At 65.0% G+C, this 27,709-nt stretch overlaps 1 protein-coding gene across 1 annotated transcript; it reads right to left on the bottom strand.

Annotated features, from left to right (window-relative positions):
* Positions 1-204: 204 nt before the first annotated feature.
* On the bottom strand, positions 205-27,709 carry SLC9A1 (solute carrier family 9 member A1). The gene is made up of 12 exons (XM_029080846.2): positions 27,374-27,709; positions 7,280-7,740; positions 6,340-6,590; positions 5,858-6,075; positions 4,541-4,743; positions 4,215-4,304; positions 2,788-2,858; positions 2,440-2,613; positions 1,738-1,852; positions 1,429-1,530; positions 1,005-1,077; positions 205-592 (listed from the first exon to the last, which is right to left on the bottom strand). Exons 1-12 carry the CDS (start codon positions 27,675-27,677, stop codon positions 258-260), a joined length of 2,397 nt encoding a protein of 798 aa, XP_028936679.1. The 5' UTR covers positions 27,678-27,709; the 3' UTR covers positions 205-257.

Consider the following 27,709-nt stretch of genomic DNA (forward strand, 5'->3'; position numbering starts at 1 on the left):
GGCGCCGAAGGCAGTACGCCGCCCTCCGGCCGGCGGGGGGGCGGAGGGCGGGCCGCGGCCGGCGGCGACGGGTCCCGGGGCCGTGCGGGGCGGGCGCGGGGAAGCCGTGCGGGTGGGCGCGCCGGGCTCGGCGCCCACATGCCATGCTGAGCGGGGGGGAGGGCCCCGGCCCGCGGCCGCCGCCGACCCGGGCCGCGCCCGCCGGGGCAGCGGGTGGGGGGGGGGTCCGGTCCGGGCGGCCCGGGGGCCGCGCCGCGCTACTGCCCCTTGGGGATGAAGGGCTCCCCCTCGCCGGGCTCCGGCTGCGGCCCCGGGTCGCTGAGGCAGCGCAGCATGCGTTGGTGGCCGGGGCTGTCGCCCGGCCCCGGGGTGAAGACGTCGTCCGTGCCGGGCGAGGAGGGCTCCTTGGTCCGCATGACGAGGCCCCGCTCGCCCTCCTCGTCGTCCTCCTCCTCCACGCCCGGGGCCGGCCCCTGCCCCTTCGGCGCCTCGTTGACCAGGTCCACCGACTCGGGGGACTGGGGCGAGGCCGGGTCGATGGTGATGGTGGGCAGGTGCTCCGCGTCGGGCTTCGGGTCGTAGGCCAGGGGGTCTGCGCCGGGGGCGGGGAGAAGGTCAGGGTGGGGAGATGGCAGGAGCAGGGGCCAGAGGCGAAGAAGACCCCTGGGGCTCACCCATCCAGCGACCCGGAGTCTCCCGGCTCCCCTCGGGTTTCTGCCCTCGCTGGACCCGGGTCTCGGCAGGGGGAGGGAGATAAGCTCAGAAAACGGGGGGCCGAGGCCCCCGTCTGGAGCCCCTACCCGGGCACCGACCCTCCCCTCCGCCCCGTGGGGAGAAGCGGGTGCACGGAAAGACCAGCCCGGAGAGGGCACCACCGGGGCGCTCGCCCGGCTGCCCGAGCGGACCATCCTGAACGCAGAGCTGACCGCGGTCCTCCGTCGCTCCCTAGCAGGAGCTGGACGCCACCCCCCGCGCCCCCCGCCGCACCCCCGGGGACCCCGGACCTGATCCGATGCGCGCACGGGACATGGTGGGAGAGTCCAGTTTGTGGGCCGGGACCGTCAGGTAGTTGTTGATCTGAGAGAGACGGCGACGGTCCGGTCAGCTGTGGGTCAGGGGCTTGGGACCCTGGGCGGTTCGGAGCCCAGGGCTCGCCCTCTGGCCCCTCCGCAGGGGGCCCCACCCGGAGAGAGAAGCTGGCGAGGGCGGAGGGGCCCGGGGAGCGGGGGGAGAGGGGAACGGGGGCCCCCGGACGCCACCCCGGGGGCAGAGCCCGGCCTCAAGCAGCAGCAGCAGCAGCAGCAGCGGGCTCAAGGGACGGGCAAGTCAGGAGAGATGGGTCTCCGGTCGCTGAGGGAGCCCCCCCCACCCCCTCTGCCCCCGCCCTGGGCCTGACCCGGTCCCCGCCCCCGCCCCACCGACGGTCACCTTCTGCTCGAGTTGGCGGGCCTTCTGCCTGCGCAGCAGCATCTGGTTCCAGGCCTCCTCGTAGGGGTCAGCCAGGAGCGTGTGCCGGTTGTAGGAACGCAGCTGAAAGAGTGGATGGGGGGGTGGGGACGGGGCCGTCAGGACGGGGGTCCAGGTGCGCGCGGGTATGCGAGCGCGCCGGAAGGGGGGGAGGGGGGGGCCGAAGGGATGGGAGCCCACGTGCGTCGGAGGTGGGATGGCAGAGGAGGCGGGGTGCGGCGGGACGGGGGGCCGGACGGGCTGGGGGGCGGGGGGACATTGAGGGCTCACCCGCTGCCTCGTCTTCTGCAGGTTGTTCCGCAGAATCTTCCGGATCTCCTCCTCCTTGTCCTTGGACAGCGCCGGCAGGATGCGCTCTGCGGGCAGGGCCTTGGGGTGGATGTTTCTGGGGCGGAGGCGGAGGGTAACCGGGATTAAGGATGGCCCCGGAGGTCCCCCCTGAGCCCCACCACTGGGCTCCCGCCCATCCCGCGAAGCCACACCGCTTCGCGGATAGAGCACGGGCCCACGAGTCAGAAGGACCTGGGTTCTACTCCCGTCTCCGCCACGCGTCTGCGGTGTGACCTCGGGCAAGTCACTTCACCCCTCTGGGCCTCGGTTACCTCATCTGGAAAATGGGGATTAAGACCGTGAGCCCCACGGGGGACGGGGACCGTGTCCAACCTGATCAGCTTGTAACGACCCCAGCGCTTAGAACGGTGCTCGGCAAATAACGAGCGCTTGACGAGTACTGTAATTACTAATTACGAGAAGAGCCTCGGTGCCCTCGTCTGTAAAATGGGGATTAAGACCGTGAGCCCCACGTGGGACAACCCGATCGTATCTTGTATCTACCCCAGCGCTCAGAACAGTGCTTGGCACCTAGCAGACGTTCGACAAATAGCGTCATCAACGCTATTAATTATTCCTGAGTCCCCGAGCCCCCCGGCCACACCTCCCACCCCCTCCCGCCCGGCGGGCCCGAGCGCTCACTGCATGGAGACGGTGGAGACGGCGGAGGGGATCTTGCCCATGCCCCCGCTCTCCACCAGCTCGATGGCCTGCTTCATCTCCATCTTGTGATAGAAGGCGATGAGCTGCGGCTCCTTGGATCGCTCCCCGGCAATGAGGCATTTCTTCACGTACTTCTTGTTGAAGCGGTTCAGCCTGGGCACGGAAGGTGGCGGGGAGAGGGCAAGGTTGCCCCGGGACTCGGCCGGGGGTGCCCGACTCCCGGGGACACGGGAGAGGGAGGGGCTCGGCCAGCCCCGGCCCCGTCTCGGACCCTCCCGGGCCCTAGGTGTGGGGCCCGGCCCATCCGCCCGCCCACCGGGCACCTACTTGTCCTTCCAGTGGTGGTGGCCGTAATGGCCGCAGATGTCTTCGATGCCCGTCAGCAGGTGATCCAGGAACTAAAACCGACGTAGAACCTAGTCACGGGGCAGCCGGTGGGCCCTCCGGACCCCGTCCTCCCCGACCCGGGGGCGGGAAGCGGTGCGGCCCGGCGGATAAAGCCCGGGCCTGGGGCCGGAAGATCTGGATTCCAGTTCCGCCTCCCGTGTGACCTTGGGCAAGTCGCTTCGCTTCCCTGTGCCTCGGTTTCCTCGGCTGCAAAATACCTGTTTTCCCTCCTACTCGGACCGTGGGCCCCACGTGGGACAGGGACTGCATCCAGAGCGATGGAACTGTAGCTACCCCAGAGCTTAGAACGGCGCTTGGCACATCGTAAGCGCTTAAAGGTACCAGAGAAAAAATAAGACTCCAACCCCAGGTCCTGGGTTCCTGAAAGGGAGCTCGGGGTGGGATGGGGCAACTCTGGATCATAAGGAAGTTCGAAGATTAGCTAGGAGGGGCCAGCAAAGCCTCAAGCAGGCCACCCCCACTCCTTTCCCAACAAGGGCTCCTCAGGGCCAGCCCCCTTGGGGTGAGGGCTTCCTGTGGGTTCCCAGACGCCTCCGCCGGTTTAGGCCCGGGCTGAACCAGAGGCTGGGGGACGGACGGGATGATGATGACGATAATAATTACGGTACTTAAGTGCTTACTGTGTGCAAAGCACTCTTCTAAGCGCCGGGGTCGATACGAGGCAACGAGGTTGTCCCACGTGGGGCTCACGGTCTTAATCCCCGTTTTACAGATGAGGTAACTGAGGCACAGGAGAGTGAAGTGACTGGCCCAAAGTCGCCCAGCTGATAAGCGGCGGAGTTGGGATTAGAACCCATGACCTCCGACTCCCAAGGCCGGGCTGTTGCCACCGCGCCACGCTGCTTCTTCACAATGACCCCTGTGATTTTATGCTTCTCCATCCTGACCCGAACTCCAGTTCTGCCAGACTGGCCCGTTTAGGGGGAGGGTATCCGTTGAGGGCTTACTGTGGGCCAGGCACTGTACTGAACGCTGAGGGAGATGCACGCTAGTCAGGTTGGACACAGTTCGGGTCCCAGAGTTCACACTCCCAGTCTGAACCCCAGTTTTACGGATGAGGTAACGGAGGCACCGAGAAGTGAAGCGGCTTGTCCAAAGTCACACAGCAGGCGGTCGGTCCGGAGGCAGAGCCGGGAGGAGAACCCAGGTCCTTCCGGCTCCCAGAGCCGCGCTCTACCCACCGCTCCCGCTTGCCCGCACTCCCGCTGCCTCTTCGGCCCCCCTGCGGATCCCACGTTCCCAACCCCCTCCGGCCTCAGTGGTGGCTCAGCCGAGGACGCTCCTCGGGGTGCCCGGAGGCCAGCTCCCCCAGAGCCGAGACCCCCGCGGGGCCGTCACGCCCTCACCTGGGTGTGGATCTCCTCGTTGATGGAGCGTTTGGTCTCCTGCTTCTTCTTCACAGCCAGCAGGTCCACCAGGGGCCGGATGGTCATCCCCTGGGAAGGGGGAGGAGGTCTTAACGGCTACTACGAGCCCCCGGCGCCCCAGGCGTCAGTCCGCCGGGCAGGGTTCCGCCCCGCGGCGAGAGGGAGCTGAAGTCGGACCGCCTCGACCCGCCCCGCCACCCAGGGGACCCCGAAGCCCGGAGAGGTCGAGCGACCGGGCCGAGGTCGCACAGCCCAGACCCGGAGCCGCGGTTGGGGGGCGGGGGGGGGGGGTCGTCCCCGCCCACCTGCACGAAGACGGTGAAGAAGATGACGGTGATGATGGCGGTGAGGAACATGTCCCGCATGGGGAAGTGCTCCTTCTGGAGGAGGTAGCCCAGCGAGAAGGCGATGGCCCCGCGCAGGCCGCCGTAGGCGATGATGAACTGGTCTTTGGGGGTCAGCTTCACGATGCGGAACTTGTTGATGAACCAGGTGAGGACCAGCACACCTACGGGGGTGGGGTCATCGTCATCAAAGGTATTTACGGAGCGTTTACCGTGGACCGGGCCTTGTGCTAGGCGCCCCGCATCACATCGCCCTCTGCCTGGGAAGGACAGCGGTCCAGGATTCATTCCCTCACTCGTATGGAGCGCTTACTGTGTGCAGAGCACTGTACTAAGCACTTGGGAGAGTATAATACGGCAATAAACAGTCACGGCTCCCGCCTACGACGGGCTCACAGTCTAGAGTGGGGGAGGCAGACGTCGGCACAAATAAATACAATAACAGATATGTGCGTTTTAAGTGCTGGGGGCTGGGAGCGGGAGATGAGGAGAAGTGGGGCTTAGTCTGGGAAGGCCTCTTGGAGGAGATGGGCCTTCAATAAGGCTTTGAAGGGGGGGGAAGTGTAATTGTCTGCTGGATTTGAGGACAGCCGCCCCCAACGCGCACACACTCACGAATACACACAAACACACCGCCCGCCCCCCCCCACCACATCACCCCATCTTCACCAACTGCGTGCCTGTGAACTCACAACCTCCCATATGTGAAATTACACACACGCCCCAGTTTCAGCATCTACTCGGCCACTCCTCCACCCCTCGCCCTTCCTCAGTCGATGGCATTTATCGAGCGTCCAACTCAACGCTTCGGGGAGAACAATACGACACAGCAGATAGATCCGATCCCCACCCACAAGGAGCTTAAAGACCAGGGGAGAGGGGTGGACGTCAACATAAATTAAGGATGGATACACGCAGAGAAGGACCACGGGAGAGACGTGAAAAATCGAAGCGCATAAAGGGTACGGTGCCAAGTGGCTAGGTGAGACGCCAGTGTGAATTTTTTCTGGGTCGGTCTCCTCTGCTAGATGGTGGACTCCTCGAGGGCAGGGATTGGGTCTTTCAGGGGGTCCCCCTCAAGCGCTTAGTACGGGGCACCCAAACGGCGGACCGAGGCCGGATCGTAGCTCTGGCCTTCGGCCCCACCCCGGGGGCATGGCGGGGTGGAGGGTGGCACCTGAAGCCCAGCTGACCGCCTTGGCTTGAAGCCACCAGGTCCCCCGCCCGCTGCCCACCTCCGGGGTCCCCCGGGGCTCCGCTCCCTCCCGTCCCCCTCACCCAAGACGCGGGCGATGAGGCAGAAGAGCAGGGTGCTGATGACAAAGGTCCAGTTCCAGTGGTGGGAACCGGCGACCGTGGAGACGCCCAGGAAGATGAAGATGAGGGTCTCGCTGACGCTGCTCCACATCTTCAGGAAGTACTTGATGGTGGTGTGAGATTTGTGGGAGATGTTGGCCTCCACGTAGGGCCGCATCACGACGCCCGATGCGATCAGCCTGGGCCGGGGGAGGAACACAGAGCACTTAGGAGTGGGTTGCTGGGTCCGTCCCCACCAAAAATAATAATAATTACGGTTTTTAAGCGCTCGCTAAGCACCGAGCACTTGTGCTAGGGGCTGGGGTTGGAGACGGTCCCCGTCCCTCACGGTTTAAGCAGGCAGGAGGACAGGTATCGAATCCCTAGTTCACGGATGCGGAGACCCAGACTCGGAGCAGTCAGGCGACCCTGCGGCCCACCCTCCGGCCACCGCCGGCACTCACGCCATGATGCCGGACAGGTGGAAGAGCTCGGCGGACAGGTAGGCCATATAGCTGTAGAGGAAGACGAAGAGCGGCTCGATGACGCGGATGTGGGAGGTGAAGCGCGAGGTGAAGGCGGCGATGACCCCGTAGACGACGCCCACGAAGACTCCGCCCAGGGCCACCACGAAGAAGCTCAGGAAGCCCAGGATGATGTCGATGAAGGTCACTTGCTCCAACCCGGCAAACTCTTCGAAGAGGTGGTACAGCACCTGCGGTTACGGGGGGGAGGGAGGGGAACGGCGGCTCAGCCCTTCGCCCTAACCCGCGGGGTGTAGGGAGGGGCCCACGGCGGTCAACCGGCTACCGGGACTGACGGGTGCGCAAGCACGGCCGCGCCGATCAATCGACGGTATTGACTGAGGGCCTACTGCATGCGGAGCACTGGACCGAACGCTCGGGAGGGTACAGTACAACAGAATCGGAAGACACGTTCCCGGCCCACGATGAGCTCGCAGTCTAGGGAGAACGGGCCGGAAACCGACACGGAAGTGTGCCGGGAGGGCCCGGGAGCCCATCGAAGGCGTCGTGAACCCAGGAAGGGGCAATCAGGTTGGGGTTCCTGGGGGAGAAGCCTGGCGGTGCTGCCCACCGCCTCATTCTTCCTGCTTGTCCTGACCTCTCCCAGGCCCCAAATCCCCCTGCTCCCTCCTCTAGATGGAAGCTCACCGCGGGCAGGAAATGCGTCTGTCGTACTGCTATCCCGTCCTCTCCCAAGCGTTCAGTAGAGTGCTCTGCGTACAGTAAGCTGACTGCTTCCTCCCCAGCCCTTCCCCAACCGGTCCCGGGCAAGGACCTCTCCCCCGTGGGGTGGGCACAGCGATCCACCGGGGGCCCGGAGCCCCCCGCCCCCGCGGCCGACGCCCGGGGCGGCTGCCGGGGCTAACCCCATCCCACTCACCACGGTGACGGCATCATTGAGCAGCGACTCCCCGAACACCAGGATGTGCAGCAGCTCGTTGATGTGGATCTCCTCGAACACGGCCAGCACGGCCACGGGGTCCACGGCCGAGATGATGCTCCCGAACAGCAGGTTGGCCAGGAGCCCGATGTCGCTCAGCGCCGGGCCCCCCACCAGGCACACGGCGTACATGAGCCCCCCGAGGAAGAAGGCGTTCCACAGCGTGCCCACCACGGCGAAGATGAGGATGGTGCCCAGGTTCTCCGTGAACTGGCGCAGCGGCAGGAAGTAGCCCGCGTCCAGGATGATGGGCGGCAGGAGGAAGAGGAAGAAGATGTCCGACTGCAGCAGCGGGGGGCTCTCGCCCACCCCCTTGATCAGTCCCCCGACCAGCAGCCCCACCACGATCAGCAGGCAGCTCTCGGGCACGATGCTAGAGATGGTGGGGATCACGTGGAAGCCTGGCACGGAGGAGAGGAGAGAGAACGTTGGGACTCCGCCGAGTACGGTCTGTCCACCCCGCCCTCACCCCGATCCCCCTCCTCATCCCCGGGCCCGGGGGGCCGGAGGACGCGAGCCCGGAACGTCGGGGGGGGGGGGGACGGGACGGTGGCCGACTGCCTCCACCCCACGCCCCGGCGGTGCCGGTGGCTTGGCGCGTCTCCCCTCCGAGGCCGGGGCCCTCCCGTCGCCCCCGCACCGTCGCCGGTCACCCGTTCGAGACATTCCAGCTCAGATCGGGCAGACACTCGGCCTCGGGTGTGAAATTTCCGACAAGGGCGGCGAGGTGGGGCCGCCCAGAGCCCAGGGGAATCTGCCGCCTCGGGACCGATCTCGCCAGCGGGGGACCCGCGTAGGGCTGGTCTCTCCATCCGGCCGGCCGCCCGCCCTCGCCCGGTGGGCTGGCGGTACCCATCGCCGGCCACAGCCCCCACGGGGAACCGGGCGTGCGGCCTTTATTGTCCAATTGCATTCTCCCAAGGGCTCAGTTGAGTGTTCTGCACACACCGAGTGCTAAATAAACGCAACCGACTGACTGAATGCACTGGGCGGGGGAAGGTGCTCGGCTGGCCGCGGGCCGAGGGGGTCGGCGGTCCGCAAATACTACTACTGCTACTGCTGATGACGGTATCTGTTCGGCGCTTACTACGTGCCCAGCGCCGTTCCAAGAGCTGGGGAAGATACGAGGTGATCGGGCGGGACCCAGTCCCCGTCCCCACGTGGGGCTCACGGTCTCGCTCCCCATTTTACAGACGAGGGAACCGAGGCACGGAGAAGCGACCTGGTCACGCGGCAGACGTGGCGGAGCCGGGATCAGAACCCAGGTCCCCCGACCGGCGGGCCGGCGGCCGTTCCGCTAGACCATGTTGCCTCTCACGGCTTGGCGCCCGCTCTTCTTCCCAGCCCGGCCTGCCGGCGGCAACCCTCGCCCCCTCCCCGCCGCCCCCCGCTCTTCCACGCCGGCATCGCTGCCTGCGGCTCCCGCCTCCGGACTTTTGATTCTCTTCTCCTTCCGGTCCCCATCTGCTTCGGCGGGGCCCCGCGCCCTCTCCCGTCTCTTGCTCGGTTGCTAGGGGACCAGCCGCCGCTCGGCTCCCTTCCCACGTTCCCCCCGCCCGCCCCCGTAGCGGGGGGGCTTCCCGCTCGGGGAGGGGCGGCTGGCTCCTAGGGGGAACCTAAAACGGTCCGCAAGCAGGGGCTGGGGGAACCGGCCCGGGAGTCGCTGGGCAAATGGCTTCTCTTCTCTGGGCCTCGGTCTCCCCACCTGTAAAATGGGGACGAAAGCTGCTCCGCGTCTCTCTTGGGCCGCGAGGCTCAGGGGGACCCGGGGACGGGGACCGTGTCTGATCCGACCGTCCTCCGTCAGCCCCGGCGCTCAGCGCGGGGCTTCGGGGCCCTCAGTAAATGCCATAAACTGACCAGACTCCGGGGACCCCCACATCCCTCAGACCGGGCACCCCCGGGACAGCTCCCCTACCCACGACCTGGATCAGCAGCGCTTAGTGGAAAGAGCACGGGCTTGGGGGTCGGAGGACCTGGGTTCTAATCCTGGCTCCACCATTTGCCTGCTGTGCGACCCTGGGCAAGTCACTTCACTTCCCTACGCCTCAGTTGCTCCCTCCTAGACCGTGAGCCCTGTGTGGGACGGGGACCGCGTCCGACCCGATAACCTCCGTATCCACCGGCGCACGGAACAGTGCATACAAGCAGCGGGGCCTAGCGGGTGGAACCCGGGCCCGGGAGTCAGGAGCTGGGTTCTAATCCCAGCTCTGCCACTTGTCTGCGGTGTGACCTTGGGCAGGTCACTTCACTTCTCCGGGCCCCGGTGACCTCATCTGTAAAATGGGGGTGAAGACCGTGAGCCCCACGTGGGGCAACCTGATCACCTGGTATCGGACCCCAGCGCTCAGAACAGCGCTTGGCGCAGAGCAAGCGCTTAACAGATACCAACGTCATCATCGTGACTGTGTCTCCCCCGATTCGACCGTGAGCCCGCCAAAGGGCGGGGACCGTCTCTATCTGTTGCCGACGTGTCCATTCCAAGCGCTCAGTACAGTGCTCTGCACATAGTAGGCGCTCAATAAATACGATTGAATGAATGAATGAATGATACTAAGCACTGGGGCGGACGCACACAAATCAGACTGGACGCTGGCCCTGGCCCACCCAGGGCTCACAGTCTCAATCCCCATTTTACAGATGAGGTCACCGAGGCCCAGAGAAGTGACTTGTCCAAGGTCACACAGCGGACAGGTGGCGGAGCCAGGGTTAGAAGGCGTGACCCTCTGACTCCCGGGCCCGTGCTCTACCACGAGGCCATGCTTCCCCTTCTTCTTCTTCTTCTTCTTCTTATTAACGATACGACCTCCTGGCTTTCCCGGCCGCTCCAGTCTCCCCCTCGTCGACAGCCGGCGAACACCGTCGGCCATCTCTCCGATCGTCCGATCCACCGCCCCGGCTCCCCCCCGGCCCAGAGGCCCGGGGAGCCGGAACACCGTGCTGCCACAGCTGCTGCCGTCCTCCCCGTCCTCCCCGCCGTCACCGTCGCCGCTGCCGGGATCGATGACTCACCCTAATGCCCGAGAAGTAAACAGCCGCGTCTGCTAAGGAGGAAAAGCCTCCTTGCTCCCGGGGAGACCCCGCCACCCCCCTCCGCCGCCCTCTCGGGGGTGGGGAAGGTCGACTGGCAGCCCTGCCCGGGATCCCGGCGCCCGGCCGGGCCCGAAGACCCGGAGCGTGACCTCGGGCCCGCCCTTCCCGGCGGGGCCACCCGGGGTTGGGAAGCCCGATTCCTAATTAATGATAGTATCTGTGAAGCGCCCACTACGTGCCAGGCACTGTTCTAAGCGCTGGGGTGGGTAGAAGGCCATCAGGTTGTCCCACGTGGGACATTTGACAGATGAGGGAACTGAGGCACAGAGAAGTGAAGTGACTTGCCCGACACAGCTGACAAGTGGCGGTGTCGGCATTAGAACCCATGACCTCTGACTCCCAAACCCGGGTTCTTTCCCCTGAGCCGCGCCGCTTCTCTAAGAGGCTTTGAGATCTCCACCCAAGCCCCGGCACCCCATTCGGCACCCTAGGCATCGCTGCGAGGGGCGGAGAACCTACCGATTTGTACATTCCAAGCGTCTAGTACGGTGCTCTGCACGTAGTAAGCGCTCGATAAATACTACCGAATGAATGAAGGAATGAACGAATGGGGATGACCCCAGCAGAGAACCAAGGCCACGGACCCAGTCCCGGCAGACAACCAGCACGGCCCGGCGGCTACGGCTCGGGCCTGGGATTCGGAAGGACCTGGGTTCTAATTCCGGCTCCGCCACTCGCCCGCTGCGTGACCTCGGGCGAGTCACTTCTCTGGGCCTCGATTCCCTGTAATCTGTAAAACGGGGATTGAGACTGAGCCCCGTTTGGGACAGGGACCGTGTCCAACCTACTTAGCTTGTATCCACCCCAGTGCTCAGAACAGTGCTTGACACTTAGTAAGCTCTTAACAAATACCCTCTCATCGTCGTCATCGTTATTATTATTACTATAATAACCAAGGACGTGGCCCACGCCCGTCCTGGCACCCCCCGGGCCCCGAACCCCGACGGGGGCCCCAGCCAGTTGGCGGCCTCCTGCTGACCCGCTGGGCTCCTGGTCCCTGGAAACCGGCGGTCAGTCGGTGAATCGTATTTATTGACTGCTTACTGTGTGCACAGCACCGTACTAAGCGCTCGGGAAAACACAACAGACCGATATGACAGGAACACTCCCTGCCCACAGTGAGTTCACTGTCACCTACAGCCTAACGGGGGACCATCCGACACGGAGAAAAGACCGGGGTGGGGTGGGGAAGGGGAGGTTGGGGGGGGTCCTCTCCGCCGAAGATGTCGCCCCCCCCGCTCCCCACTTCCCAGTCCGGTATCTAGCACGGGCAGCGGAGAGAAGGGGAGGGCGGAGAGGAAGAGCCGACAGAGGCCCGTTGAACCGGGAAGGCTGCCGGGGTTCCCCTTCCGGCCCGGGACCGGTCGGAAGCCCGGGGTGGGGCGGCTGGCTGGGTGGCGGGGCACCCCCCCGGCCCCCCCAGCGGCAGACCGCCCCTCGGCACCCACCCACGCCCGGGAGGGAAGGAGGGAGGGAAGCCCGGCAGACGGCCATCCCCGATCCCCAGCCCGGGAGAGGACCGAAGGGAACCGGCAGGGAAGTGGGGGGGGGGGGGGGGACAGGCGGCTGTCGCGTTTCACAACCGCACATCCGACACGGACAACACGGGCCCACGTGCTCGGGGGGGAGAGGGGAGACGGCCTCACCCAGAGGCTCCCGGAGTCTCGGCGTGGAGGACGGGATATGGTACCCCGGACCGGGGGGCTGGGGGCTCAGAACCGGGGACTCCCCCCGACCAGGAGGTTGCCGGTTACGGGGAACCGGAGTACCCTCTGTCGCGGGAGGTGAGCACGGGGCGAGGCGCAGGCCGGCCTCCGGTCAGCTCAACGACCAAGGCCTCCCCGCCCGGCTCTCCGCGGGCCCGGACCCAGACCGCGGCGCCCCGAGGTGCGGTCGGATCCTCCGACGGGGACGGGGAGGGCGGGAACGCGGTGAAACCGGAGAGGGCGGGCCGGGCTCCAGAGGCTCCGGGAGAAAGTTCAGCAGGGCCCGGGCCAGGGATGGAGGGGGCGGGAGCCGGGAGACACTAAGGGAAAGGGCCACGGCTGCCCCACCCCGCGCGGCTTCTCTCCTCTCCCTCCCCGCTCCGGAGGGCCCCCAGCTCGGCCTCGGCCCGGGGTGGGGGGTCTGTGCTCGCGGGGTCCCGGCCGGGCTACAGAACCTCTTGCAGCTCGGCCCCGGAGGGCCTCAGTGGCTCCCCGCAAGGTGCAGGGGGCTCGCACTCGGTGCCCACCGTGGCATCTCTTCCCTCCCAGCCCTCACACGACCTTCTGGCCCAGGGTCCGTCCCCCCCCCCCCCCCCCCCCCCGCCGGGGGGAGGGAGACCAGCAGAGCCGGTTGGACGGGCCATTCCTCCCACCCCAGTGCACACACACTTCCTTTCCCTCCGGTCCCAGAAAGGGCACTGCGCCGGGAGGGAGGCTGAGCCCGCGCACACCCTCAAAAACACACGCGTGGTCAACACCCACGCCCACTGAGATCCTGCTCAGACTGTGCCAAAGGACACGGACGGCAGAGTGAGGGAAGCCTGAGGGGCTGGGGACCCGGAGGGGTGGGGGGGTGGGGGGGACACCGAGCCCCGTCCCCGCTCCCCGGAGTTGACGGGGGAAGCCGGGCGGGCTCGGAAAGGGCCGGGCATGCTCGAAAGGGGCTGCCCTTTGGAAGGACACCGCAGAGATTCTCCGGAGACTCCGGCTGCACGCCGGCCACGGGCTGTTGTTTCGGAGGGGGGCCCGGTGCCCGCCTCGGTGAGGGGGCCGCGGCCAGGTGCCGCTGCTGACGGTTCGAGGCTGGCGACCCCCCTCCCCCTTCGTTGAGGGCAGGTCGTTGAGATTCGCCCTTTACTCACTCAGCTCCCCACTCCCCCTTCTTTCCCAGAAGCCCCCGGACCCATAGGGGTCTCCCCGCTTTTTCCAAACGGAGTTTCTTTCCGAATGGAGTTTCCCAGCCCCAGCCGGCCCCTCCCCGTCAGCGGTCCCACTGCCCTCTCTCGCCGCACCCACCCCGGCGCAACGACGGAGGGAGGGTGGGGTTGGTCGCCGGCCGGCCGGGACCCCCAGACAGAGGAGGGTCGCGGGGGAGAGGCAAGCCCAGAGAATCGGCTGGGTGCCAGCCCTGCTGCTCAGAGGTGGGCTTACCCGGCCGGGGGTGGGAGGGTGGGAGGGTTCTCTGGCACCCGGCTTCTCCAAGCGGTCGGGTTGACGTTACACCAGATCCCCTCCCCTGGGCTCCCCTTGCTGTGCCGACGGGGGTGTCGCCCGCTGGGGTGGGGAGAACAGGGGAAGACCACCCCAGGGGGACAACGGCAGCGTGGCCTGGTGGATAGGGCAGGGGCTGGGGAGCCAGAAGGACCTGGGTTCTTCGCCGCTTATCTGCTGGGTGACCCCGGGCAAGTCGATTCACTTCTCTGGGCCTCCGTTACCTCCTCTGGAAAACGGGGGTTAAGACCGTCAGCCCCTCGTGGGGCACGGACTGTCCGCCCCGATTTCTACGTATCTGCCCCGGTGCTTAGCACGGTGCCTGGCGCGGAGTAAGCGCTTTCCAAATACCATTTTAAAAAAACAAAACGGGGGATAGGGTGAGCAGCGAGCCCCTGGAGACCGTGGGACCCCCCTCCACCACCTCTGCTCTTACTTCTGCCTGCCAATGGGGCCGAGTGGGCCCCCGGTCCTGCCCCTCCGCCACTCTGTGCCCCGTCATCCAGGAAGTGGATATGAGAGCCGCTTTTGTCAGGCAGCCTCGGCTTCCTGACCGGCACTCCCCAGCTGCCGTACGAGCCCGCACATGGCACGGCAGGCAGGGCGCCCGCCACGGCTCCGGGACTCGCCCGGAGCGGATGGGCCGTGCGCGAGATAATAAGAATAGAGGCATCTGTTGAGCGCTTACTCTGCGCCAGGCACTGTGATAAGCGCGCGGATGGGCGTAAGGCGATCGGGTCGGACCCAGTCCCTGTCCCACCTGGGGCCCACGGTCTTAATCCCCATTTTACAGATGAGGGGACCGAGGCCTAGAGTAATGACGCGACTTGCCCGAGGTCACACGGCAGGCAGGCGGCATTAGAACCCAGGTCCTTCCGACTCCCGGGCCGGGGATCTATCCGCTAAACCACCCTGCTTTGATAGGGAGAGGGCAGGGGGGTATGTGTGGGTGATGGGGAGGGGCACGGGAGCAAGAGGGGGCCCTAAGCTCCGAGTCCCACCATCCAAGCCACAACTTCTTTTCCCTCCTACTGAGCCTCATTTGAGACCGGGATTGTGCCTGACCTGTCGGTCTTGTATCCACCCCAATTCTAAGTGCCTGGCACATAGTGCCAACTTAAACTCCACAATTCTCATCAGCATCTCTTGGGAATCGGGGAAGGGAGGCGCTGCTAGAACCTGGGTTCCCGACCCATCTGGGAACAGGGAGATGACAGCAGGAGAGCAAGCCCTTCTAGACTGTAAGCTCATCAAGGGCAGGGAATCCGTTTATTGTTATATTGTCCTCTCCCGGGCACTGAGTACAGTGCCTGCATACAGTAAGCGCTCAATAAATACAACTGACTGATAAGCCTCTAGGCTAGAGACAGGCGACAGACTCTCCCTTCCTAGCCCCGGCCTCTGGGAAGTCTAGAGGGGGGAAGGCCGGGGCTAGGACTGGGGGCCCTGTGGGTCAGGGACAAAGTGAAGTCCTCGGGGCCAAGCGCTGGGCAGAGGGCTCTGCACACGGTAAGAGCTTAATAAATACCACCGATTGACTGATTGGCCCCCGACCCCGGGCCCCGCGGAGCCCGGAGGGCTTAGGGGTCCTTGGAGGGAGGGAAGGAAGGAGGGAAGGAGGACGACTGCCTTGGGGCCCCATCGGAGGGGCCGGGGCTGAGAGGATAAGTGGAAAATCCCTGATCCGGGCTAATAATAGCAACGGGAGGAGGTTGGGGGTGGGGGAATCTCCAGGTTGCGGCGGCCAGATGCGGATGGGTGGAACCGGTTGGCCAAGCCCTCGGAGCCTCGGGGGCCGTGATCTCCCCCTCCAGCTCCCCTTAAACCAACCCCCGTCACCGACTGGTTACGAGCACAACCCTCCCTCCACACTAAAGGGGAACCCCCGAAACTAGGCTCACAGGGGAGCGGAGAAGGGGTTGGGACGTGGTCTCCGGGGGTGGACCAGGCTGTGCGGGGGGTGGGGGAAGGACACGGGGCAGCCTGAAGGGCTCCAGTCACCCCCACCCACTGACGGGGCCAAGGAGGAGGGAAGAAATGTGTCTCCGGGAAGACGGGGCTTCGCTCGGGAGCGGTTGGGATCCATCTGGGGACAAACCGTTCTTGCTGGGTCACTGGGGGAGAGTCGGGGATGAAGAGGGGAGTCAAGGGACAGCAGATGGTCCACCCCTAACCGCAACGGTGGATGGCCAGGAGGGCAATCGGCACACGATTCCCCCGACTGTAACGGTGCCCCATCCGGCGACGGAACCCTCGGGTCGGACGGGCCCAGGGGCTGGCTGGGGAGGCAGGGCAGGGTCTTCTCCGGGCTCGACTCTCCCGGCCGTCCCCCGCGTTGACCGCACAGGTGCTCAACCCCACGCACGGAATGGGTCCTGCCCCGTGGGGTCCGTTCATCCCTGCCACCTCCGCCCACGGGGACCGGGTCGAGAGCACGCCCTTGAGTTCGCCCGAGCTCGGTCCGGGAAGGCACGAGGCAGGAGACGGGCAGCGGGTGGGACGCGACCCCCCAGGTCGGAGCGACAGGCTGCTGGGAAACGGGCGTTCAGGAGGAATCCACGCCTCCCACATCGGATGCCGTGGGCCAAGAGCAGACTTCCTGGCGGGGGTGGAGGGGGAGAAACCGGCCGGTCCCGAAGCCCTTCCCCCGACCCCAGCATCCCACGGTGGGGCCCCGGTTGTTAGGGGCAGGCCCAACCCGCTACTCCTTCCTGCTTCCTTCCACCTCCCACTCCCCTTCCCGGGCTTTTGTATTTCTGATGGCGACCGTCGCTGCCTCGGGGCGCTTCTGGCAGTGACGGGTCTGGGCGACCGGGAAGCGCCGCTGCTCTGCTCGGGACCGGCCAGGGGCTGAGCACCCGGCAACGGGAAGGGGGCCCGGCGGCGAGCAGCTGTAGTTCCGGGAAAGGCCGGGCCCGGATGAAGGGGAAGGAGGGAGGGGAGGGGGGGGCGGGGAGGAGGAGTAGGAGGGGGGCAGGGCGGAGAAGGTTAGTCACCAGGCACCACTCCAGGGTCAACTGGGGCCATCCCACACAGGCTCACACTCCAACTTGAAGCAGCGGGGCCCCGTGGAAAGAGCGAGGGCCCGGGAGTCAGAGAAACTGGGTTCCAGCCCCAGTTCTGGCACGTCGTGGCTGTGAGACCTTAGGCCGGACCCTTCGCTTCCCCGTGCCTCGGTTACCTCATCTGCAAGATGGGGATTAAGGCGGTGAGCCCCACGTGGGAGGTGAACTGTGTGGCGTCTACCTCGGAGCTCGGTGTGGTGCCTGGCTCGCAGTGAGCGCTTAACACCGTTTTAACGATACAGGAGAACCCAACCTTTTTTGAGAAGGAAGAGGGGGCGAGGGGCCAGGCCTTGGCGGGGAGGGTCCGCCCCAGTGGAACTGGTCTCTCAGCCCACGTCCTTCCCGTCAGTCAATCGTAAACGCGTGCACCGTTCTAAGCGCTTGGGAGAGTACGATAAAACAGACGCATCCCCCGCTCACGAGGAGCTTACGGTCTAGAGGGGGAGACGGACATACGGGGCTGGGAGCGGGGCGAATGGAGGAAGCAAATCGAGGCTTCCTCCAGCGGCCGACGCCGGACCCGGCCTCGGGAGCCCCCGAGACCGACCCCCCCCCCCCACCCCGACGCTCTTCCCCGCGAGGTGCCCACGGAGCCCCCATCTCCCCGAGCCGCTTGGCTTCAGGGGGGCTGCCGGGCCGGGGTACTGGCCCGTCTGAGGCGGCCCCCCGTCCTCTACGTGCCAGCGGGCTCCTCCGGGACCGGGCGCCGCCCGCTCCGGTACCCGCCCGGGAGGGTGGAGCCAGGCAACCCGGGAGCTCGATCAACATCTGCAGAGGAGGCTTGGTGCCCGTGAGCTCTGAGCCGGTGGGGGAGTGGCTGCCGTTCGGGCGGCGGGCCTGCCCGGGACGGCCGACCGGGCAAACCTCACGGGTGGCCGGGGCACCGTGAGAAGCGGGAGCCGGCCAACTCCCTGCCGGGCAGGCCACCCGGGACCCCCGGGGACGGGAGGGAGGGAAGGGGAACGCTGCTTGCCGCTGTCCCCGGCTCCCCCCGGCAACTTACTCCCCGCCGAGCGGGTTGCCACGAGCCCGGCGCCCGGGCCCCCGGGGGGAACAGCTGAGGCCGGGGGGAAGGTTGGAGAGAATCGGCTGTGAGCTCGGCTGGGGAGCGCGGGGACGTGACTCCCCCTGACCTGCCGACCGGCACGACCCAGGAAGGCCGTCCGGTTACCAGACTCCGGGACGGGGAAATCCCGGGGACATAGACGGCCGGTGGTTCCGGAGAGGAACCCCCCCCCCGCCGGGGTCCATCCCGACTGTCTGAAATCACTGCCGGTTTCCGGTTGCCACCGTGCACCGCAGAGGCCCCGGCACAAGACGGGGCGGCGAGGTAGCGTGGCCTACCCGAGAGGGCATGGGCCTGGGAGTCAGAGGACCCGTGCTCTAAACCCGGCTCCTCCCCTTAACGGTAATAACAGTAATAATAACAACAACTACAGTGGCATTTACTAAGCGCTTACTGTGGGCCAAACGCTGCCCTAAACACTGCGGCAGATACAGGATCATCCGGCGGGACCCAGTTTCCGTCCCATTTAGGACTCCCTCGTCTAAGTAGGAGGGAGAACAGTCACTTGATTCCCATTTTACAGGTGAGTAAACTGAGGCAGAGAAGTCACTCGCCCAAGGTCAGAGAGGAGGCGAGTGGCAGGGCTGGAATTAGAACCCAGGTTCTCCGACTCCCAGGCGGGACTCTCTGCACTGGGCCACACAGCTCCTCACATTTCCTGCGCTAGGTCACCGTATGACCTAGGGCCAGTCACTTAATTTCCCTCTGCCTCTGGTTTCCTCACCTGTAAAATGAGGATTCAACAGGCATTTCCCTAGACTGCGAGCTCTAGGTGCGACGGGGACTTTGTCCGACCTTGATTATTTTCCATCTACCCAGCGCTTGGCGAAGCGCTTAACCGACAGCCCCTTTATTATCGCGGGCACTGCAGGAAGAGAACTCAGGATGTCAGAGGCAGGGGTGGCACCATCCGAGAAGGGGCCAGGATGTCGGCACCCCCGGACGGCCCTGATCCCTTCCTTGTTCCTGACCGGGCACTCGCCTCCCCGCCACCCCCCACCAGCTGCCTACTCCGTGCCGGTCCCAGGTGCCCAAACCCCTTGACTCCCAACTCCTCCCTGGGGTAACCAGGAGGCTCTTCGGGGCCATGAGGATGTTTCCCGGCCGGCAGCAGAGACTGGTACTAAGGAGACTCCGGCCCCTCCCTCTCCCCCATGCCAGCCGGCGAATCCCGGCGGACCTCAAACGTACGGGTTACGTGGCTGCCTTTTCTTCTGCCGGGTACCGTCAACGGAGGAAGCCCACTGGAGCGGGAGGGCGCGGGACGTGAGCCTCCCCTCAAACGGGCACGGCCCGCAGCTGCTCCCCTCACCGGGCGGCTTGCCGGGACGGCAGCCCGAGCCGATGGAAAGTCAGGAGACCTGGGTACTAATCCTAGCTCCGCCGCCAGCCCGCCGCATGACCTCGGGCAAGTCCCTCCACTTCTCTGGACCTCGGCTTCCCCCCCCTCGTAAAACGGGGAGACCCCTTCTGGGACGGGGACTGTGTCCATCCTGATAATCCTAAATTCAATCGTTTAATCACATTTATGGAGCGCTTACTAGGTGCGGAGCACTGTACTCCGTACTCGGGAAAATACGATATGACAACAAACAGTGACATTCCCTGCCCGCGACGAGGTCACGGTCTAGAGTGGGAGCGACGTATATCTTCCCCAGCGCTTGGCATCCAAGTTACCGTGGCTAGGTCAATTCCACCATCAGATACCCTGGCCACCCCTGGCTCCCAGGCGGGAGGGGCGCGTGGCCAGAGAAGGCCGGAGGGCCGACGGATCCGCGGCGCCGCTGCCCGGGGAAGCGGCGGGGAGCACCCGAGCACAGGGAGGACAGGGAGAGGAGACTGCGGTCACGGGATGACACCTGGCACGCCGTGCCGCTGCCAGGCGTCAGGAGTCCCCGGCCCGGGGTCCGGCCCCCGCGGGCCCCCACGGACAGGAGGGACGGGGCTGTCGGAGACGGGGTTGCCCCCAGGTACCCTTCGGCACCCCCTCCGCCCGCCGCGATGGCGGCACACGCCGCTTCCCGGCTCCGGGGGCGGGGACACGGGCACGGTGGCGTCCTGCCGGCCGCGACCCGGACCGTGACCCCAGAAGATCCCCGGGAAAGCAGTGTGCCCTGGTGGGAAGAGCCCAGGGCTGGGAGGGAAGGGACCCGGGGTCTCGCCCCCGGCTGGGTAACCGGGGCGAGCTGCCGAACCTCTCCGGGCTCCGGTTTCTGCCTCCATGAAACGGGCGCAGTCCTGTCGGCCTCCGCCTCCCTCATTCACCGGCTCCCTCTTAGGGATGAGGTGAGGATGTCGGGGGGGGGGGGGGGGGGGGGGGGGGGGGGGGGGAATCGCCGCCGTCAAAGCCTGCCGGATTCAGCCCGGGCCCGGGAATCCGAAGGACCCGGCTTCTGATCCCAGCTCCTCCACCCATCTGCTCTGTGACCTTGGGCGAATCACTTCACTTCTCTCTGCCCCCGCCACCTCATCTGTAAAATGGGGATTAAGACCGTGAGCCCCATATGGCATATGGATCGCGTCCAACCTGATGAGCTTGCATCTGCTCCAGCGCTTCCTACGGTGCCCGGCACATTGTAGGCTCTCGACAGATACCATTAAAAACAAAAGTGCCGGGGGGAGGGGAAAGAAGAAAAGGCCCACGACTCCAAGTCCAAGAGACGGAGCCAAGCGGGGTCGGGGCGACCCGGGAGCCGGGGTGGGCGTGGGGGCCGGAGGGGCAGGCCCCTCACCCCCACCCCCAGCAGGTGCTTCGAAATGAGACCGGCCACCCGAGATTAAGAATGCCCGGGGCTAATGACGGGGCTGTGTCGGAGGCCCGGTGGATGTTTATCCGCACCTCCTTCGGAGCCAGGGAGCCGGGGCCCGGCTGGCGGCCAGCAAGGGGAGCAGAGAGGGGAGCAGACGGCCTCGCTCAGACGCGTCGCCTGAGTCAGACGTTTGCAGAGCGCGGGTGCAGCAGAGGCGATGACTCAGGGAAAGGCCGGGCTCCGCTCGGGCCGGCCCGCACCTCAGACCCGGGCGCGGGGCTCCCCGGAGAAATGCAGCCACCTTCGTGGGGGCACGCTCCGCCTCGCGGCACCGGGGCAGGGGGCGGGGGAGCCCTCCGAGGGGCCCCGGGGTCCCTCTGCACCAGAGCACCCCCAGGCGATGCTCTGGGAGTCACGGGGACCTGGGTCCCGATCCCGGCTCCGCCACGGGTCTCCCGGGTGACCTCGGGCAAGTCGCATCATTTCTCTGGGCCACGGTTACCTCATCTGGAAAACGGGGATCGAGACTGTGAGCCTCGGGTGGGACGGGAACGAATTCGCCGGTATCCGCCCCAGTGCTTAGTACAACGCCTGGCACGTATTGAGCGCTTAACCCATACCTTAATTATTATTATTATTGTTACTCTAATCCTGGCTCTGCTGCTCGTCTGCTGTGTGACCCCGGCCACGTTACCCTGCCTCTCGGGGCCTCGGTTTCCCTCGGCGGGCAAATGGGGATTAAGGCTGTGAACCCCATGTGGGACAGGGACTCCGTCCGATCGGATTAACTTGTATCTACCCCAGTGCTTAGCACAGTGCCTGGCGCAGAGTAAGTCACCTTTTCTCGGCTCCCTGACTCAGTAGCTCACTCTCCCCTCACCCGCGTGAACCGGGAAGGACCCTCCCCCTCCCCCCAGTGAACACCATTCCCCCGGTTGATCCAACTGCCCCAAAGAAGAAGCCCAGCTCGATTATCCATCGACGCTATTTCCTGAGCGCTTGCCGTGTGCAGAGCCCTCTACTAAGCGCTTGGGAGAGGACAACAGAACAGAGTCGGCAGACACGATCCTGGCCTATAAAAAGCCTCCAGTTTAGAGACGTTAATGTAAATTCCGGATAGGGCCACGAGTGCCGTGGGGCTGGAGGGAGGGGTGGAAAAGGGAGCAAATCCAATTCTGAGTGGCTACCGCCCACTCTATAACCGCAGTAGAACTGACTGAGCGCTCACTCGATGCTATTTATTGAACGCCTACTGTGCGGAGCATTGACGATCGTGTGCGAGAACATTGCCCTGAGGTCTTGGGAGAGGAGGGTAAGACAGAATTGATAGACTCTCTGCCCCCTCTAGACTGTAAGCTCACTGTGGGCAGGGAATGGGTCTACCAACTCTGATATACTGTACTCTCCCAAGTGCTTAGTACAGTGCTGTGCACACATAAAGTGCTCAATTAATACCACCGATTGATTGACTGAAGGAGCTTACAGAGGCAGGCACTGTCCTAGGCTCCCAGGCAGGCCTCCTCCTCCGCCTACGAAGAACTTGCACTTGACCATAGGAGATGATCATACCAATATATGCACCTAGAGAGGTCACAAGAAATAAACAGAACGAACGGACACAGACCTGTGAGCACAGAGAAGCGGCGTGGCTTAGTGGAAAGAGCCCGGGCTTGGGAGTCAGAGGCCATGAGTTCGAATCCCAGCTCTGCCACTTGTCAGCTGCGGGACTGTGGGCAAGTCACTTCACTTCTCTGTGCCTCAGTTCCCTCATCTGTAAAATGGGGATTAACTGTGAGCCTCACGTGGGACAACCTGATGACCCTGTATCTCCCCCAGCGCTCAGAACAGTGCTCGGCACACAGTAAGCGCTTAACAAATACCACCATTATCAGTACTTATTTTTTTCCGGTATTTGTTAAGCGCTTACTGTGTGCCGAGCACTGTTCCAAGTGCTGGGGGAGATACAAGGCCATGAGGTTGTCCCGCAGTCCTCATCCCCATTTTACAGATGAGGTAACCGAGGCGCAGAGAAGTGGAAGTGACTTGCAGAAAGTAGTCACAGAGCTAAGTGGTGGAGCCGGAATTAGAAACCACGACCTCTGACTCCCAACCCCGGGCTCTTTCCACTAAGCCACGCCGCTTCTCTGGTGAGAGTTGGGGTTGGCTGAAGGGACGAAACGGCTCAGGGTGCCGGGAAATCGAGAGGAGAAAGCGGGATTTTTTAGGAGGGCTTTGAAAGCGGGGAGGGCCGCGATCTGGGGAAATTGGGGAAGGATGAGGAAGGGGACGGGAGACTCGAGTGCGAGGTTGGACGGGAAGACGCCGGGCCTCCGCTGGGAGGTAGAAAGGCAGGTTTGGCCCTCGGTGAGAATCTAACAGCTCCGGGGAGCAAGGCGAGGGTCGGGCAGGGGGAGAGAGGCGGCCCCGGCCCCTCCCTCCGAGACCCAGCTGGCTGCCCACGACCCGGCTCATTCCCCCATCCCCATAACTAGTAGTAATAACGATAATAATTACGGTATTTAAGCGCTTACTATATGCCAGGTACGGAGAGATAGCAATTCTTGATCCTCCCCCAGCCCGTGCCCACCCACCCAGCCTGTCGTCCCTGACAGTGCCAATCAATCGATCAATGGTACTAAATAATAATTAATAATCATTGTAGCACTTAAGCGCTTACTATGTGCCAGGCGCTGTACTAAGGGCTAGGATGGATACAAGCAAGTCAGGTTGGACGCAGTCCCTTCATTCATTCATTCAACAGTATTTATTGAGTGCTTACTACGCGCAGGGCACTGTACTAATAATAACGTTGGTATTTGCTGAGCGCTTACTAGGTGCCGAGCACTGTTCTAAGCGCTGGGGGAGATACAGGGTCATCAGGTCGTCCCACGTGGGGCTCACACGCTTTTAATCCCCATTTTACAGATGAGGGAACTGAGGCCCAGAGAAGGGAAGTGACTCGCCCACAGTCACCCAGCTGACAAGTGGCAGAGCCGGGAGTCGAACCCGTGACCTCTGACTCCGAAGCCCGGGTTCCCTCCACTGAGCCGCGCTGCTTCTCCAAGCACTTGGAACGTACAGTTCGGCAACGGACAGAGACAATCCCTGCCCGATGACGGGTTCACATCCTCCCGCATGGGGCTCACAATCTCAATCCCCATTTTATAGATGAGGGAACTGAGGCCAAGGGAAGCGAAGCGACCTGCCCAAGGTCACAAGTGGACAGGGGGCGGAGTCGGGATCAGAACCCATGATCTTTTGACTCCCAGGCCGGTGCTCTATCCACTGCACCGGGCCGCTTCTCCATTTACTGAGCGCTTACTATCTGCACGGCACGGCGCTGAGGAGAGTACAATCCAACCGAATTGGCAGACACGTTCCCCGCCCGTAACGAGCTCGCGCTCTAGAGGACCGAAGGCAACGCCAGAAAAGAAGGGGTGGTGAGCCCGGCAAACCTAAGCCCCAAAGGGAGGCCGGAGGCTCGGTTATTGAGGACGCCCAACTTGGCCACAGCCCGAGTTTGCCAAGGCCCCGTCCCCGCTTGCCAGAACCCATCCGGATTCCGAGAAGAACGTGCCCGTCCGGGGGAGGGGGAACTCAGCCCCCCAGATGGGGAAACGGAGGTCCGAAAGGGGAAGTGGTTGGCATGTGGAACTCCGGGAGTGGCCGGCAGCCTCGACTTCCAACCGGCCGCTCCGGCCCGGGGAACTTCTGGGCAGCCGAGTCGGAACCGGGGAGGGGCCGGCCAGGCGGGACGCCCTTCCCGAGAGGGGCACGAGAAGCAGCACGGCTCAGTGGACAGAACAGGGACCTGGGAGTCGGAAGGTCGTGGGTACTAAGCCCAGCTCCGCCTCTTAATAATGTTGGTATCTGTTAAGCGCTCACTATGTGCGGAGCACTGTTCTGAGCGCTGGGGTAGAGACAGGGTAATCAGGTCGTCCCACGGGAGGCTCACAGTCCCCATTTGACAGATGAGGTCACTGAGGCCCAGAGAAGCGAAGTGACTTGCCCACGGTCACCCAGCTGACAAGTGGCAGAGCTGGGATTCCAACTCATGACCGCTGACTCCCAAGCCCGGGCTCTTTCCACTGAGCCACGCTGCTTCTCACTTGTCTGCTGTGTGACCCTGGGCAAGCCACTTCACTTCTCTGGGCCTCAGTGAACGCATCTGTCAAATGGGGATTGAGACCGTCAGCCCCATGTGGGACAGGGACTAGGTCCAACCCGATTTACTCGTATCCAACCCGGCTCTGAGTCCAGGGCCTGGCACAGAGTGAGCACTTAACGGATACCGTAGTTATTATTATTAACAGGGGTGACCCCGGGCTGGGGCGGCCTCTCCAATCGGTCAGTCGTATTTATTGAGCGCTTACCGTGTGCAGAGCACTGTACTACGTGCTTGGGAGCGTACAACGATAAAAGAGACGCATTCCCTGCCCAAAACGAGCTTACAGTCAAGAGGGCTGGGACTTGGCTCGGGTTACTGATCAAACTGGTGCACTGGGGGAAGGAGCTTAGAACGGCCAAAGCTCCAAAATAGCGGTGTGGTCCCGTGGCTAATAATAACGATGATGATGGTGGTGGTTAAGTGCCTACTACGTGCAAGTCACTGTTCTAAGCCCTGGGGTAGATGACAAGCTAATCAAGTTGGACACAGTCCACGTCCCACATGGGGCTCACGGTCTCAATCCCCATCTGACAGATGAGGCAACTGAGGCCCAGAAAAGTGAAGCGACTTGCCCAAGGTCACACAGCAGCCCGGGCGCTATCTACTAAGGCCGTGCTGCTTCCCCGCTACCTGCAAGGTGAACAGGTGTGAACCCGTTACGGCCCCTTTGGGAAGCGGCTTCCCGCCGTGGCTCCTCCCCCACACCGGAAATTAGCCGAGATTGGAGTTTCGGGGAGAGGGACCGGGAAAAAGGAGCAAAGTCAACCGGCAGTTCCCAGGAGTTGCCCGCGAGACCAGATGGAGGGTGCAGCCAGGAAATCCTTTGATAGCTCGGCTTCGGGGGGGGGGGTCAACGAGCAGTGAGACCTTGAACCTTAACCCTCCCTCGGTCAACCGCTAATAAACCGCTCCTAGCGGGGCAGCCGAGGCGGGCCGTACTAACCCCATTTACGGAAACACCCCAAGGCCCAGGTTCACGCTGAGATTTGGGCTCCTCTCTTCCCACTCCACGTTCACTTCCCCTCTCTTGAGGGCCAGGCTCCAGCCTCCTCTCCCCGTCTTTAGGCCCAGGCTCCAGGTTCTACGTCCCCTCTTTCAGGCCCGGGCTTTTCAGCCTCGGCGTCCCTCTCTGCGTGGGCTCCAACTAAGCGGCAGCAAGATTCCCGGCCCCCTCGGTCCTCGGGAGAAGCCAGAGCCGAGCTGCACCGGATTCACGGGGGCTGCAGACGCCCCCGATCTATTCTGGGCCCTGGGGAGCGCACCCGTTTGACGCCGTGGAGACTGACGCCTCGAGGCGAACCCGCCCAGTCAAGATCACGGAGGGAGGCCGGTCGGGCACGCCAGCCAGGAGGGCACGGAGCCCCCGGCCTCTGGTCGCCACCCGGCCACGCGGGCTTCGAGAGACTCGGTGGCCCGGGAGGGTGTCGGGGCTGGGGAGGGTCGACCCCCTCGGTCCCAGAGTCCCCAACTCCTCCTCCTCGTGGCTCGGTTCGACCCCGGTCGACCAAAAGCCCCAAGTCCGAGGCGTCGGACCCGGCTCACCGGAGCGGGGACGCCGAGGCCGGTCGCCCCCGAAGCTTCGGTCTGAGACCTCCAGCCCTGCCTGAGCTGGCCAAACCGGACCCCGGGAAAGAACCTCCCAGCCTGGCAGGAGGTGAGCCGGGGGCGGCCGGGAGATGCGGGCTCAGCGGGGGGAGCCTCGGGGAGCACGCCACCCGGCCACTCTCCCCCGGCTGCCCCGGAACGCAAACGGCAAAGACGCGCTCTTCCCACCCGGAGTCCCCACTCCGCCCGTGGCGTCACCCTCGGGCCACTGCGGCCGGCCCCGCCGCCGCCGCCGCCTCCACCGGGGCCTCCCAGTCCCGCCCCGCCGATGCCCAAGCGGCGCCGACATCGGGCACGAAGTGTGCTCTGACTGCCGGCCAAACGCAGACCCGGCCCCGACTCGGGAACGGGGCCAAGATTCCGGCTGCTCACCGGGGACGGGGATCCGGGGAGATTCCCAACACCTCCCGCGTCGCGCTTCCGGCTCGGGGGCCGACGTCCCGGGGCCGCAGACGCCCAGCCCCGGGCCACGTCCGACCCGGTGCGGGGTCACGGTGCCCGCCGGGCGGCGGCCCGGGGCCCCCTCTCTCGGGCTGCCCTCCCGGGGCGAGGCGGAGACGGGGAATACCCAGGAGGAGTCAGAACTCCACAGTAGAAACCGCCCCGCCGGAGTCTCGGGCTCCCCGGGGCCTCGGGCCCGGGAGCCTGCCGTCCGGGCAGGTGCCGACCACAACCGCCGGCAGCCCGACGGCGGCGGAGATGAGGCGTCCCGCCTTCTCCCCTCTCACCCTCCGGAGCCGACGCCACCCTCTGACATTCGGCACGACCCGGTGAGGAGAGGGAGCCCCGGCTTCCAATCCCAGCTCCGGCACCGGTCTGCTCCGCAACCTCGGCCGGGTCGGTGGCCCTCACTGGGCCTCGGTTCCCTCCTCTGTGACCCGGGGGTGAGATCCCCGCCGGCCTTCCCGAAGACCGGGATCCCGGGGAGGCGGGCGGGGACCGAGCCCGGCCGGACGACCCGGCGCCCGGGGAGTCGTCGCGGTCCGAGGCGTGAAGTGGGAAGAGCGAGGCCGGGGCCGCCTCCGCGAGGGTCCCCCCTGCGTCCGCCGGGCCGGAGGGGCGCGGACCCCGGCCCCTCGCCCTCACCTACCCAGCTTCATGAGGCAGGCGAGCAGGATCCAGAGGGAGATCTCGAAGGGGATGCGCACGTGCTTGTAGTCGAGGCAGAGCACGGGGAAGGGCTTTCGGGGCCTGCCCTCCTTGCCGCCCGTGTGGTTGTTGACGTAGCGGGGCTCCTGGGGGTCCGGCGGGGCGGAGGTGACCTCCCCGGGCAGGCCCCGGGACACGGAGGTGGGGTCGGGCTGCAGGCCGTGGCTCCGCAGCACGGGCAGCAGCCCGGCCAGGGCGGCCACGGCGAAGACCGACGGGAAGACGCGGAGCCGGGAGCCGGGCATCTTCCCCCGGGGGACCCCGGGGACCCCCGGGG

Source organism: Ornithorhynchus anatinus, chromosome 16, assembly GCF_004115215.2.
Source record: "Ornithorhynchus anatinus isolate Pmale09 chromosome 16, mOrnAna1.pri.v4, whole genome shotgun sequence".
Taxonomy (NCBI): Eukaryota; Metazoa; Chordata; class Mammalia; order Monotremata; family Ornithorhynchidae; genus Ornithorhynchus; species Ornithorhynchus anatinus.